We start from the raw sequence: 15,263 nt of genomic DNA on the forward strand, positions 1-15,263 counted from the left end.
AGTTTAAAGTTAGCATTTTATGCTGAGCTATTTCAACAAGATATTTGCTTGCTGTAGCTGTGACATTTATTAGTGTTAAAATGATAAATATTCAGCCAAGTTGGTCAAAACAGCCAGATATATATGTATTATTTTAATAATCTAAATGTACACAAATGACCCATTACACAGGTATTTTGCAATTTAATTTAGTGGTACAAATCATTTTGTCACATGCGGTGCTCTTTTTTTATATGCATGCGTTGTCAAGATAAAAACAGCAATAATTATATGATGGTTACTTGTGCTTTTTTAATACCTATAAGGTAAAGTCTGTACTGTAAAAAATGTTAATGAAATATCTGAAGGTCAAAGACCATCTAAGTGCTAAGTTCTATTCTTTTCATCAGGTGTTATTCTTTATGTCCTTTCGGCTGCTCCAGTTAAGGGGGCACCATAGCAGATCAATCATTTAAATCTTACTCTGTCTCCTTCATCTTCATCTGTTACAGCTACCACCTGCATGTCCTCTCTCAGCACATCCATAAACCTCCTCTTTGGCCTCCCTCTTCCTCTTCTGCCCGGTGGCTCCATCCTCACCATCCTTCTCTCTCTGCCCCTCCAGACTTCCTCATACAATACCACAACTCTTCTCTTGACACCCTGTGATAAGCTTTCTCTGAATCCACAAACACGCAGTGCAACTCCTGACCTTCTCTATACTTCCCAGTACTTTCAAAGCAAACATTGCACCTGTAGTTCTCTTTCTCGGCATGAAACGATTTTGCTGCTCAAAGATCTTCACCTTTTTCTAATTTGCATAGTCATACTAATTATAGGTAAACTGTATATTTGGCTGGACAGGGCACTATGACTGTCTCTGGGTGGACAGAGAGCAGTTTATTAGTGGTATCTGTCATTAGGTGACACCCCATCTGTGATCTAGTGACCCTCATCCTCCTTAACCTACTTGCACAATCCACTGCAGTTATGAGAGATAACGGTTCAGTCCTGACAGATGGCTCTGCTGTGCTGTTACGTTAGGCTGGTTACTTTGACCAACTGTATGAGGCTCGTCCTCCTGCTGGGATGTTAGACATCTCTGTTGCCAGGGTTCTCTTGTGGCTGATTCTCCAGCCAACTCTGAACCACCAAATATTAGTGAGCTCACAAAGGCTGTGTAACAGCTGGGGGGGCTGCAGGGATCTGCAGCATCTGTGCTGAGTTCCTCCAAGGCGGTGGAGATGCTCTTCTCCTTGCATTGCAAACAATCTTTGTTTCAATTTGGGAGACAGGTATCATCCATATGGAATGGCAGAAAGTACCTCTTGTCCCAGTCACACATGGCTTGTAACAACAGGTAGGGTACACTGCTCTCTGTGCCAGGGAAGGTGTGATTAAATGTGTCTGGTAACATGGAGAAGATGCCTTTAGGGATATACCTGGCCAGTCAGTGGCTGATCATGATGCTAAGACACTGAGAAAGAGGATGATAATATCATCCTCTTTTTTTTAGTCCTCTTGTCGTTCAGTCTATACTTCTTGATCTTTCAAGTGTGTTTTCTGACATTCATAAAAAGAGAAGAATTCAGAAAGTCTACTTCCAAAGTAATATCCATATTTAAATAGCTGGATTGTGGCTGCGTCCCAGTTCAGGGTCTGAATACTTCTACGTGTTCTCAGTGTCTCACAAAACTCTCCAGGTATTCCAATACAGCAGAGTCCAGAAATAAAACATTCTGAAATGAGACGGTTTAGCCCGGTGTTTCCCAATCCTGGTCTTTAGCACCTTTAGTACTCCACATTATCCATTTGTCCCACAACTAAGATCAGAGTGTTTCTTTGGTCAGTCAGCTGCCGATTAACTGAACACACCCAACTGAGCTGATCTACTGTGATTAGTTTAAGGACTAATGTAAAACTGGCAGGACAGGGGCCTCTTGTACAGAGCATGCGTACACACAAAAACGTGGCGTACATCTGTCTTCACGCTCATGATCAGAAGTATCAAAATGTGGACATGTGCGGGGCATCACACAAAAATCCTGGCTGGCGTATGCACGTTTCTACACCTATTGTGTCATGTCCGACATGTACAGGTGACGCAGGGAACCGTTAATCGTGTTAAAAGAAAAAGTCATCAGAGTGATGTGCACATCAGCGACACACTGATAAACATTTAACACATCCACCTGTTTGCAATTATATGAATGATATAAAAGCATGCACAAAGTGATGCATAAAATGGCACTAACCAGGGATGCACCGATCCACACTTTTTCACTTCTGATCCAGTCCTGATACTTGAATTTGGATATCTGCCAATACCGATACTATTCTGATACCAGAGCTCTGTTTGCTTTAATACCACTATTATTGATTTTATGAGGATATTTTGTAGGGTTGAGCCAGATACTTGTTTCAGATGAGTATTGGGTATGGATAAAGCATTTTTGATGAACATGAGCATGATATGAGTAAAACTCGTCATTATCTGTGCTTGTGCTGAAGGAAAATCCTCATTGGGTAACTGACTGTCTTCACGCTCTGTGACTGGCTAGTCACACACAGCGCCTGCCCCTCCCTACACAGACACGTCTCTCTGCAGCCTCTCACATACACACAGACGGGAACTGATCTCTCTCTCTCTCTCTGTGCTTGGCTTGACTGACCTCTCTTGCTCTCTTCAGTACTCCTTAGGTTTTCTTCAGTTCACCTCTATTTTGGTTTGTATGGTATTTAAAGTTACTTGGTGAACGTGTTTCATAATGTAGGCGGTGTATTTGACAAGACAGCTGAAAACGGCTCATGTTGTGTCAGTCACTGCCTCCACTCTGGTTTTTTTTTTTTTTTAACCGTTTGTTTACTTTTAGTTTGGCTGGTAATATAAAGTCAGTTGGAAATCTTTGCTCGTACTGAATGTGGTGCTTTTGAGAAGAATACAGTGAACAAGGCTAACATATTATTTCCCTGTTATTTGCATCACTGGATGTTTGCATGAATCACCAAGTTCACACAGATCATTAAAAAATAAACAGTCTTAGAACAACCTACTCTCTCCCTCTCACTCAGTCACACACACATGCACACAGACACACATGCACAGACACCTTAATCAGTATTGTTTAACTTTGTGTGGGAAAAAATGCCAAGAACGTTAGGTAGTAAAAATAAATAGTTGACAAAAGAAATCACATTTTGATCATAAAATAATAAAAAAAAGAAAGTTGTGTTGAGTAAAATGGTAAATGGACTGCATTTATATAGCGCTTTTCCATCTGCATCAGACGCTCAAAGTGCTTTACAGTTATGCCTCACATTCACCCCGATGTCAGGGTGCTGCCATACAAGGCGCTCACTACACACCGGGAGCAATAGGAGATTAAAGGCCTTTCCCAAGGGCCCTTAGTGATTTTCCAGTCAGGCAGGGATTTGAACTCATGATCTTCTGGACTCAAACCCAACACCTTAACCACTAGACCATCACCTCCCCCAGAGTAGGACAACTCTTGTTCCTGCATACTTAGTAGTTCATAATTTCCTACTATAATCAGTGTCAATTCTGAAGCTGTTCTGTTACTCATTCATACACTTAAGAATATTCATGTTCGGAGTTTATAAAAAATTGTTCTGTAAATAGTTCTCTTTTGTGATCAAAATCATTGATTTGAATCTCTAATTTGAGGCTGTTCTGTAAAATAGTTCCTTCACTATTGTGATCAAAAACATTGAATCTCAATTCTGAGGCTGCTCTGTAAATATTTATTCATACACTTAAGAATATTCATGTTCTAAGTTCATAAAACTTGTTCTGTAAACTCTTCTCTTACTTTTGTGATCAAAATCATTGATTTGAATCTCTAATTTGAGGCTGTTCTGTAAATAGTTTTCAAATCAACAATAAATACAGCAACTTCTAATCAATCCATAGCAATTTCAGGCTTAAAATAATGTACAGATTTAAGCCCGACCCAATTTGTTAACCCACGCCCACTTCCGGTTTAGGCCCCGCCCGCTCACAGTACAGATACAGATCATTTAGACGGTTGAACAGATATGGATAGTGGTGTACTCATCCCTACTTATAGCCTGGCACGTAAAGCAGTTTTCAGTGGCATTCTTCTTCTGTGAAGTTACAGGCATATGGTCCTTGGTCAGTGCATCCTTTGCATTGTTGTCTCTCCATGTTCTTTCCAGTTAGTAGCTCCTTCTAACTGCAGTATGAACTAATGCACACATTTAACTAATGGTGGGGATGAGCACTAATGTACATCCCTCTGTATGCAAGCAGAATGTACATGTGCTACAAAACCACCTAAGGGCATATAGTAAATAGGAGGAAAAACTCTGCACTCAATTTTGGACCAGGATTTTGTTGGTCTACAGCATATCCACTTTTTGCTGCTTCATAATAACAATGTACTAACACTGTGCCTGGTCACACTCCCTGTTAAGATCAACATGCCCTTTGCCACATCTGTGCTGTGCACTGCTTTGTCCTCTGTCTGAAATCAGTGATGCAGCAGTGTGTCCTGTGGTAAATTCTGTGAATTCACTAACGGACTCAGAATTTATTTTGGGTCTGTTAGTGAAGCTTAGGGCTAGTGGCCAGCAATCTAGTATTTTCCTCTACTTTTCTGTTGCTTAATGCTGATGAATTTTACTTTTGGTGTAGTTTTTCTGGCCGAGTGATTCTGCTTTTTTCTCTCTGTCTGAGGTGCGGATGACGTCATGTGCTGGATTTGACAACTGCATAATTTCTGAAATGGATGCGGAGTGGACTCTGCCACAGGAACAGGCCTGAATGGCATGATGGATGACCCCCGCCTGTAACTGGACGCCTGCATGAACCTCTCGTCAAATTCATCTTTTCTTGTTATGTTCTGTTTTGTAAAACTTTGCAAAATCTTGTAACTGTTAGAATGGCCTAAGCAGTGGGTCACCCCTCTGAGTTTGGTCTGCTTGAGGTTTCTTCCTCAGTATCATCAGTGGGAGTTTTTCCTTACCAGTGTCACCTGTGTGCTTGCACTAGGGGTTTGTAAGGTTACACTTTACTTGTGTGATGCGCCCTGAGGCAGTTTTGTTACGATTTGGTGCTATATAAATTCAGTTGAAATTGAATTGTATGAAATGTTTTCAGCATTCGAGGTGTGATGGTAGTGACACTTAAAAACCAAATAGAATGCATATCGCATTGCTTATTGCTCCCCAGCTCAGTCGCCAAGTGTTGGAGTTCACTCCGGTGAACGAGAGGGTCGCGTCCCTACGCCTTCGGGTCGGGGACAGGTCTCTCACCGTTGTCTCGACCTACGGGCCGAGCAGCAGTGCAGAGTACCCGACCTTCCTGGAGTCCCTGGGAGGGGTACTAGATAGTGCTCCGACTGGGGACTCCATTGTTCTCCTGGGGGATTTCAACGCCCACGTGGGCGGCGACAGTGAGACCTGGAGGGGGGTGATCGGGAAGCACGGCCTCCCCGATCTGAACCTGAGTGGTGTTCAGTTGTTGGACTTCTGTGCTAGTCACAGTTTGTCCATCACGAACACCATGTTCGAGCACAAGGGTGTGCATAAGTGCACGTGGCACCAGGACACCCTGAGCCGGAGGTCGATGATCGACTTTGTAGTCGTATCATCTGACCTTCGGCCACGTGTCTCGGACACTCGAGTGAAGAGAGGGGCAGAGCTGTCGACTGATCACCCCTCTTCAGGTCGGTGGAGTGTCCTTGCCTCAAGTGGAGGAGTTTAAGTATCTTGGGGTCTTGTTCACGAGTGAGGGACGGCTGGGGCATGAGATCGACAGACGGATCGGTGCAGCATCTGCAGTGATGCGGTCGCTGTATTGGACCGTCGTGGTGAAGAGAGAGCTGAGTAGGGGGGCAAAGCGCTCGATTTACCGATTGATCTACGTTCCGATCCTCACCTATGGTCATGAGATTTGGCTCATGACCGAAAGAACGAGATCGCGATACAAGCGGCCGAGATGAGTTTCCTCCGCAGGGTGGCTGGGCGCTCCCTTAGAGATAGGGTGAGGAGCTCGGTCACTCGGGAGGAGCTCGGAGTCGAGCCGCTGCGCCTCCACGTCGAAAGGAGTCAGTTGAGGTGGCTCAGGCATCTTTTCTGGATGCCCCCTGGATGCCTTGCTGGAGAGGTGTTCCGGGCACGTCCCACTGGGAGGAGGCCCCGGGGAAGACCCAGGACACGCTGGAGGGACTACATCTCTCGGCTGGCTTGGGAACGCCTTGGTGTTCCCCCGGAGGAGCTGGGGGAGGTGTGTGTGGATCGGGAGGTCTGGGCGGCTTTGCTTGAGCTGCTGCCCCCGCAACCTGACTCCAGATAAAGCGGAAGAAAATGGATGGATGGATGGATAGAATGCATATCTGGATCCATACATCTAATGATGCAGAGTCACTTGTTCCCAGTATCAATGTATCAACTACAGTATCAACTACAAAAACTCAATTTCACATGAGATGAGATGTACTTTATTGATCTCACAGTGGAGAAATTATGTTTACACTCCAGTTACCTCAGACAGCAATTAGTCCACAATTATTACTTGTTTACTGTAATAATGGCACACATCAGAAATAAAGACAGCACATACACATTTGACATTGTTTATGTGCACTAAGTTTGAAGAAGTCCGTTATCTGAATTGAGGCAAGTGGGTGAAGGTCACGCAGCAACCCTGAGATGCGCCACCGTCAGCTTGGGGGAGGAACGGGGACTAGTTGTAGCTAAAACTACACTGTCCCCGCAGAAGGGGGAAGGAATGACGTGAGCAGAAGCCGGAGTGGGGGGGAGGGAATAGAGCATGCTTCTGTCCTATGAAAACAGTTTGTCTTTGTGAATTAAGACACAGCCAAATGTTCCCCAGGCCGAAGACATTCCTCTGGAGGAAAACAGTGGAGTGTTGTGGTTTGAGCAGTGAAAAACATTTTAAACAGTTCCACCAACCAAATCCCAATTATGAATTAAGAATATTCCCAATTACGAATTAAGACTATTCACCGGCCTCTGAAATCTTCAACTTCAACTGCAAGGCACGCATCTGCTACACACTTGTTACATACTAACAATATGCAGTAATCCAAGGATGTGTTCTATTTGCTTTCTCACCGTTATTCCCCAGTGTTTGAGGAACCAGAAGATCCCAGTGCCCGCTCCTTTTTCTCTGAAATCATCTCCTCTGTGTCAGATGTCAAGTTCAGCCACAGCGGTCGCTATCTGCTCACCAGAGACTACCTGACTGCCAAAGTGTGGGACCTCAACATGGAGAGCAAACCACTGGAGACATATCAGGTGTGTAAACAAACACCAACAAGATTTTATCTCCTAGTTTCATCCAATAAGGTGCTGTCAAGATGTAGGTGAAACCGGGGCACAGTGAATCAGTAGCTATATCTACAAAACTATATATATATTTGCAGCAGTTATGCCCTATTTTAATGCATAAAGACATCCCCTCCCTTATAAAATGTTTTGTTTTTGGATACATTAACGGTAAAACTAAGTGGCAAGTGAAATCAGTTTTTTCCTTTCAAAAGTCAATTTTGTGGATGTCAGTGTCTTTGTATTTATTTCTCACAACAGAGGAAAGGTGGCCCAAAAAATTATTAGTTATAAGACTACCCCATGCAACTGATGAGCATGTGTTATGTCTTCTCCAGACTATCAGCTATTTGATAACATGACTCATGTGTGTCACATGCACCCCGGGCACAGTGAATCAGTCTAGAAAGTGATTTACTAATCCCCAGTATCAAGTGGATGACAAATATTACTTGTTGAAGCTTATACATTTATTTTTCCATGAATTATTTCTATAATTTGTGTATATAAACAACTGTTTGAACAGCAATTATGACAGTTGTATCTATAATAGGTTCTAAAGGACTTATATCACTATATAAGACACTCACACATTACATAGCTGGTTTGCTGGATTATAGTTTGTAGATGCATCAGCATATATTTAATAATTTTGAAGAAATCTTTATAATCATGTGTTTTTTCATTATATTCTAAGTTGATTCACTGTGCCAAATGAGTTAATGTCCGGAGCACAGTGAATAAAAAAAAATTAAAATAGATTTTAAACACCTGTAAATTCCACTTGGGGAGAAATAAATAACACAGCCTTATAAATAATAACTTGCTATATTAAATCCACAATAGAATGACCTAAACCTATGCATAATGTGTTTATGCTGCCACAAAACAACATTTCTGATCCACTGTGCCCCGGTTTCCCCTACTGTTATACAAATGAGGAAAAAAGTTCTATAAGTTGTATAGTTGGCTATTCATGTACATTTTCTGTAATATCAGCACCTGGTATTCTATTCACTAACACAAACATACACAGGAGCATTGTGTTAGTTATGGGCAAATGCTGAAGCTGCCAACAAACTGATTGGCCGCCAACAGAGCTGTAAAATCCAGTGTTGCAGGTTAACTGTCACAACAGTGTTGCGTTCAGGTTGTTAACATATAGAAATATTTCTTGCAATAGTCCTTCTGCTCTGTCTTCTTTCTCAAACATACAGATGTGCTTCAGCAAAGCTCTGAATCTCATAAATTTAATCATTTTGTTGTGTCCACTCCATTAGAAATAAACAGTTTCCCTACTCACAGAATCTGCGATTTTTTTTTATCTTACATTTCCCCGGTGTAAGTGAGGAATCCATTGTTCTCATTATACCAAGGGAAGTACAGCATGAAGAGATTTTTATACTTTTCCCTCACATTTCACTTACTGGGACCTTCAATGTGTAGTGAAGTGCTGGTGGAGGTACGGTATGTGCTCTGGGAACACTTCTTGTTGATTGTATTCTCCAAACTGCTGAGTGACGAAGCCTTTAATGAAGGAGATACTCGCACTCTGAAGGCAGCCCCTCATAAACACACTGCTCACTGGGGCTTACGTATTTAAGACTTTTAAGAATAATTGAGTAATTAGTTGTTAGAAAATCTCTCTGTTGCGGAAAGTAAGAAACTTTTGCTGTGGCTCGAGATTTCAACTGTGGTGGAATGCACAAACAGTAAAGGATCGCTATGCTGCACGTGCAGGATGATGCGTTACATGTGAATTCAGGTATGGGAGCATGCAGCGGTGCCCTGCATTGCTGCATCCACCCACCTTACAGAAAACCTCCTTGGGTTCCTGGATGCAAAACTGAGTTTGCATTTTAGTGTTTACTTTAGGTCATATCAGCTTGTCTGTGTGCATGTAGGCACAGGCGAAGCATTTATCAGCACCTTTTTTTCCCCAAAGTGGATTTAGTATTCCTGCTGCAGGCATGTGGGTGCATGTGTGTATGTGTGCGCGCGTGCATGTTTTGTTAATGCATGAGGGCCTGCGAGACAGTCAGGAGTGGGCAGCTAAGATGCACCAGAGCTATTTATAGGTTGCCGAGCCTCCACTCATAAAGTGGGAATGAGGGATACCTTACACGGTGCAACAACACCTAGATCTGCAATGCAGCACCAGGAGGGAGGCAGGAGGAGGAGGTGGTGGGGGGGGGGGGGGTTTGCGAATCAGACAGAAAGGATTGGCAAAAATACTGGCATCTATGCGGGCAAGCCGAGGAACGTGAAGGAGACGAGAGGAAAGTGGATTCAGACTTCGACTTTTGTTGTTTTCATGCATGTTTATGAAGCATTTGAATAATGAGATGCTGCTGCAAATCAAAGAACATGCAGAGTGGGAAAAAAAATATACAACACACCAACACCGTATCATTTCATTGCACCCGTCCAGGCAGCTCCGTGGGGGAAAACAAACGTGTCCCTGAGTTTGACGTACGACCACGAGTCGACCTCAGCGTGACCATATATCGATTTAAACTCGACTGCTGACTTTATGCAGAATGCGAAAACACTTAATGCCGGCGAGGCTGTGCACATTTCAGCCCTTTTCATCACAGAATGCTGATGCAGGCAGGTGGACTGAAGGCACGGCTTGGTTGTTATTATTATACGTGTGTGCGATCACATGCACGGCGTGCCCTTGGTGGGTTTGATAATGCTGCACTGCTTGTTAATGGATTGAGTGATCTGGAAAAGGATTTTAGATTAAAACCTGCTGCTGAGGGCTGGAGTTTTATTGCCTTCAGGGAGGTTTGTTTTCCCTGTAATGTGTTTTGTGTATTTATGTGTTCCTGTGCTTGCTTTTGTATTTGTGTATGTATTAACATGGGGGTGACGCTTTCTGCTGGACTAATTTTCAGTTGTTCTCTTCAGGTTCACGATTACCTCCGCAGCAAATTGTGTTCCCTTTATGAAAACGATTGCATCTTTGACAAGTTTGAGTGTGCCTGGAATGGCTCAGACAGGTAACCCAGACACCTGTGTGTGTTTCTGCAAATGCCCTCATTCAATGTCTGTTTACTGATATAACCATCATTATGTGCTAAGCTTTTATAGTGCAGCAGAATATTTACAGACGAATCCTGCAAATGGTGATTCCAGTGCCAAATTTAGCATAAAATGCTCCTTAGACATTACTCATTTGGAAAAAAAATAAAAATAAAAAAAATAACATCTAGCCACTTGAATTTTCCATAGACTGCCAGGTAGGGGTGGGTCAATTGAAGAATTACACAGGGGACAAAATTAAAAATGTTCTAATCATACGGAAACTACACCACATTATTTGTCTGATCATAAAGATTCCAAAAGGTATAGTTTGGACTATCTATGACTGAATGTTATTGAGTTATGAGGTATAAACAGCAAGAATGGTGACAGAGGTCAGTTTCAGTTTGTAAAAGGGTCAAAAGTTAAAGTTGCTCCAATTTTGGTAAAAAAAAAAAAAAAAAAAAAAAAAAAAGTGGTGCAAATAATTAATATGGTTTTTAAAAGTAACAGTTTGCATCATGTGTCATGCTTAGTTATCATCTTACAGGGTAATATATGTCACATGTCATGGAATCCAATGGACGTCAACATTGTTTGGTCTTTACTTTGGAGACCAAACATTCAACACTGTCAAAACTATTCCATTTATTAACTCAATTAGCTCAACCAATAATTTGTACCACTTTTTACCTAAATTGGAGCAACTTTAACTTTTGACCCCTGTACAAACTGAAATTGACCTGATGATGATCAGATAAATAATGTAGTTTATATAATGGCTGAGTAGATCCTTGTCATTTGATTGCTGCTTTGTGTGCCACATGACATGGATTATTCATCCCATTTGTATTGTGTTGCATTTACTGAGCAGATTTGGTTCTGTACCATTTGCATGCTGCAACCACTGCACACTCGCACCGTGCACACACAATAGTGGGGATGGCGTTTAGCTAAACATGGTGGAGTTTGTTTTGCTGACGGACGATGATTTGAATGAGCTAATTGATGCTGCCAATTCTTCTAATACAAAAAAAAAAGTAACAAATCCACTACACCATATGCCATCTGGAAGCATGAAGAGCTAGGATGAAAAGCTAGACAAATTTCTGATGCAATTTTTCACCGGAGTGAGGAAAGCAGACCGCAGTCTGTACACGAAGTGCACGGTATCACGGACTACATTGTCAGAATTGTTTTTGAAATATCTGAGTTTTTGCAAGTTGACTGAGAACAATTTTGGACTCCTATTTAAAGTTCATGTTGGACTGTTTAGAATCTGTTGATGTCAAAGGATCAGTGACACCCAACAAAATGTAACTCCCTTTTCTGTTTATAAATTAATAAAATATCAAACGACAAGGATCTATTTTCACCATTATAATTCAGTTGACTCCTACCTGGCCACCTACTAAAAATTCAAGTGGCCAGATAGTTTTTTTTTTTTTTCCAAAAACATAATATCTAAGGAGTATTTGTGCCGGATTTGGTGCTCGTATAATGCTTATAATTTTTTATGTGGGAGGGAAGCAAGTTTCCAGACTCTAATGCGGTAACTAGGTTTCCTTTCCCTGCTTTGCTTAGTGTCATCATGACCGGCGCCTACAACAACTTCTTCCGCATGTTTGACCGGAACACCAAGCGCGATGTGACCCTGGAGGCATCCCGGGAGAGCAGCAAGCCCAGGGCTGTCCTTAAACCAAGGCGGGTGTGTGCGGCCGGAGGAAAGCGTCGGAAGGACGACATCAGTGTGGACAGTCTGGACTTCACCAAGAAAATCCTCCACACCGCCTGGCACCCAACTGAGAACATCATTGCCATTGCCGCCACCAACAACCTGTACATCTTCCAAGACAAACTCAACTCTGAGATGCATTAGTGAAGAGACGCGGGTGATGGATACACAAGATTACACCCGTCAGCACAGCTATACCAGAATGTACACAAAGACGCACACTGTTACATGCAGGAAAACGCCTCCAGAGGCTGGAAGGCAAGATAACACAAACAGGCAAAACTCCTTCACCTCCCCATTGGTGTCCCCAAACTGAAAGGATCCCGAGAGGGCTAGAAAGGATGTGGGCTGGATTACAAGATGGATTTTCTTATTGTCACCCTCTGGATTGCTGTTGCTCACATTCTGAGGGATATAAAGTCCCCAGAATGGAAAGATGTTTACATCTTTGTATTTTTTCTTTAGGCTCCTATTTTTCCCCAAATCCCTCTCCCCACCTACTCCTCTGTATTGTCAGGAGTTTCAGCAAAGCCTGTTCTTCGCCTGCTGTTTGTGTTGCGGTTGTCAACCAGCTAAGTTTGATTTCACATCAATTACACCCCTAATGTTTTTGTAATTTTTGATGGCGACTGTACTGTAGGGAATGATGTGAAAGGATGCAATGGGGAGCCTCCCCTTAATCCAAGAGCATCCAGATGCCTCTCTGCTCGCCTTCATCCAGGAGACTTGATGGTGTTCAGGGAGTTTTAAACATTGTTTCAGTCTCAGTGGTACATAGACTGTCTTTCTATAGCTCTTTCTCATCTGATGCAGATGCAAGTGCTTTAGGGTGCATCACATTCGCCCAATCACACAAACAGATGTCCGCGTGCTGCCATTCACAGCGCTTGAAGGCAAACAGGAAGCAATTTGGGGATTAAGGACTTTGTTCAAGGGTAAATTAGTAATTTGCCTGTCTGGTTGGGGAATTGAACCTATGCCCTTCTGGTCACCAGGTCACTTCCCCAATGATGTAATGCTTCCCCGGCAGAAAGATCAGGCTCATGTGGCTCATGCATCATATAACAAAAGTCGAACCAAGCAAAAAGATGAACAAATAATATTTAAGCAAATGAATTCAGTAAGCAAAAGGATGCTGCATGTACAACTGATTTAGCCTAAGTGTGTGTAACTTGACTGACTTGGCTGCCTTCATTTAGCACCGCTGTACAAAGGCTTCCGGGGCCCCATGCAGCACGAGTAACCATAGATGACCGAGCGCTCCTGCATTTATTTGTGTCTGCGGACACTGAAGCATGTTTACCCGTGTTCGGTTCATACACTTACATGTACACTTTGAATGAAGCTGTCCAAGGGTCAGTTTCTACTCCCTGAAACTGAGAACCAAGAAAAATGAGGAATGCTTCTGATTAATACTGTATTAAAAAAAAAAAGACAAAGAACTCAAAGGGCCTAAACAGTGTCTGTAAATAACAACTCTTTTCTGATGTGTGCAAGGTTTGGATTCTTTAACACGATCGTCCATTAATTCATAAACAGACCGCTGCCTCAGTCATCCGTATTGATGATTGATTGCCTCCAAAGCTACAGCACAGACATGGTATTTTAATCTCAAGCCTTCACCAACTACTTTGCTGACATGGAGAATCTTTTCATTTGAGATCTGTTTTATTTGACCTATTTTTTTAAAACATCACTTTTATTCCACACTGTTGATTCACATATTTTTGTGTTAACAGAATTGTCAAATAATGTTAATGTTTTTTGAATAAAGATTTCAACAAAAATTCCACCCAATGAGCATACAAATGTGATTTTTACAGTAATGTGAAGGTGTAAATTTATACATATCTACTGTATATGGACTTATTTTGTAGTCTGAAGCACCATCTAGTGTCATCACATCTGTACTGCATTTGGAGACAAAACTTTTTTGGACTGCTATTCATGACATTCAGAAGATTAAAACATTGATATCAAAATTGTGCAAAAGTATTTCACCAACTTGTTTAAGGAAGCAGAGCTAAATACTGAAGGTTCAGATGCAGTTCAAATTCAATAAAACACCAACATGCAAACATTTGCATTATATTTATAGGTCACATAGGAAAAACTTTACTTACTGTTATCCACACATTACTTTAGCGTTGTGAATGCTCAATATATCAAATCCCTGCACAGCAGGGGAGGAAGCAGGAAGGGCAAGAAAATAATGCACACGAGATAAACAGCATGGATACATGATAACTGCAAGAGACAAGATTTCTGAGGTACAAGTTAAAGTAGTTGATATCTTTCAATCTCTATATTTGTGTGTCCCTGTGGTCATCTATTCACTTGGGACAAAAATGAGTTTAGTTGACACAGAGATTCAGAATAAGGGTGATTATTTAACTACGGGCACTATTGGCCTTGTAAATGTAATTCCCACCACACCATTGCCTTACAATATAAAGCACCTTGGGGTAACTGTTTGTTGTGATTTGGCGCTATATACATGTGCTCTGATGTCACTGTTTATCTCCATAGAAACTACCCAAACAATCTTTCATACAAACTGTTTAGGGACATTACAGTGTTGTGGTAGAAATTACGGCAATAGTGTGGGACAACTACATTTTGTTTAAAAAAAAATCAACAGTTGTATGACATTGAATACCCCAATTATGTTTTGATTATTTTACTGATATTTTATTCAGCGATATTTTAAAACATTAGAAAAAACGTTTCTTTACCATTCATTTTTATCAATGAAGATCAAAAGTCTGGGTGTGGGACAAGCACAAAACGGCAATATTTGCATATAATGATGCTGAAAAAAGGTGAAAAAGTCATCATAGACTACTAGAACAAATTTCTTAACACACTTTCATTGTAAAGATAACTATAAAAGTGTGAAATTTCCCCTTTTTTCTGTTTTTCATACAATATGATCAAAGGACATAATAAGTGCCCGTAGTCTAAGAAATGCTATTATTGGACGGGGCAATAAGAAACACCCAGAGCGGTGTTGCTGTCCACTTGCTGCAAGTCGATTGCTGATGAGGGGCAAGGTCTTACAGAATGAGTTCCTCATCATCAGCTATCTTAAAGTTTATTTACACTTAGTGAGGTAAACGTGCACATTTACGTCTCTGTGTCCATACACACTTCCAATGATGTTTTCAGCTGTTCAGTGGCAATAGGAAGC

The 15,263-nt window shown here is 41.7% G+C and overlaps 2 protein-coding genes across 4 annotated transcripts in view; one reads left to right on the plus strand and one right to left on the minus strand.

Annotated features, from left to right (window-relative positions):
* The window catches only part of LOC117519800 (serine/threonine-protein phosphatase 2A 55 kDa regulatory subunit B gamma isoform), a 77,767-nt gene extending 63,902 nt beyond the window's left edge, over positions 1-13,865 (plus strand). For all 3 annotated transcript variants that reach the window (XM_034181042.1, XM_034181044.1, XM_034181043.1), the window contains 3 exons: positions 7,112-7,281; positions 10,225-10,316; positions 11,923-13,865. In XM_034181042.1, the coding sequence (XP_034036933.1) occupies positions 7,112-7,281; positions 10,225-10,316; positions 11,923-12,217 (557 nt within the window). In that variant the 3' untranslated portion in view covers positions 12,218-13,865. The remainder of the gene's footprint in view (positions 1-7,111; positions 7,282-10,224; positions 10,317-11,922) is intronic.
* Positions 1-15,263, minus strand: part of wfs1b (Wolfram syndrome 1b (wolframin)) — a 73,327-nt gene that overhangs the window by 6,628 nt on the left and 51,436 nt on the right. Inside the window, exon 11 of the mRNA XM_034181040.1 lies at positions 1,958-1,963. The gene's annotated coding sequence lies outside the window, so the exon portion shown is untranslated. The remainder of the gene's footprint in view (positions 1-1,957; positions 1,964-15,263) is intronic.

The sequence above is a fragment of the Thalassophryne amazonica genome, chromosome 11, assembly GCF_902500255.1.
Source record: "Thalassophryne amazonica chromosome 11, fThaAma1.1, whole genome shotgun sequence".
NCBI lineage: Eukaryota > Metazoa > Chordata > Actinopteri > Batrachoidiformes > Batrachoididae > Thalassophryne > Thalassophryne amazonica.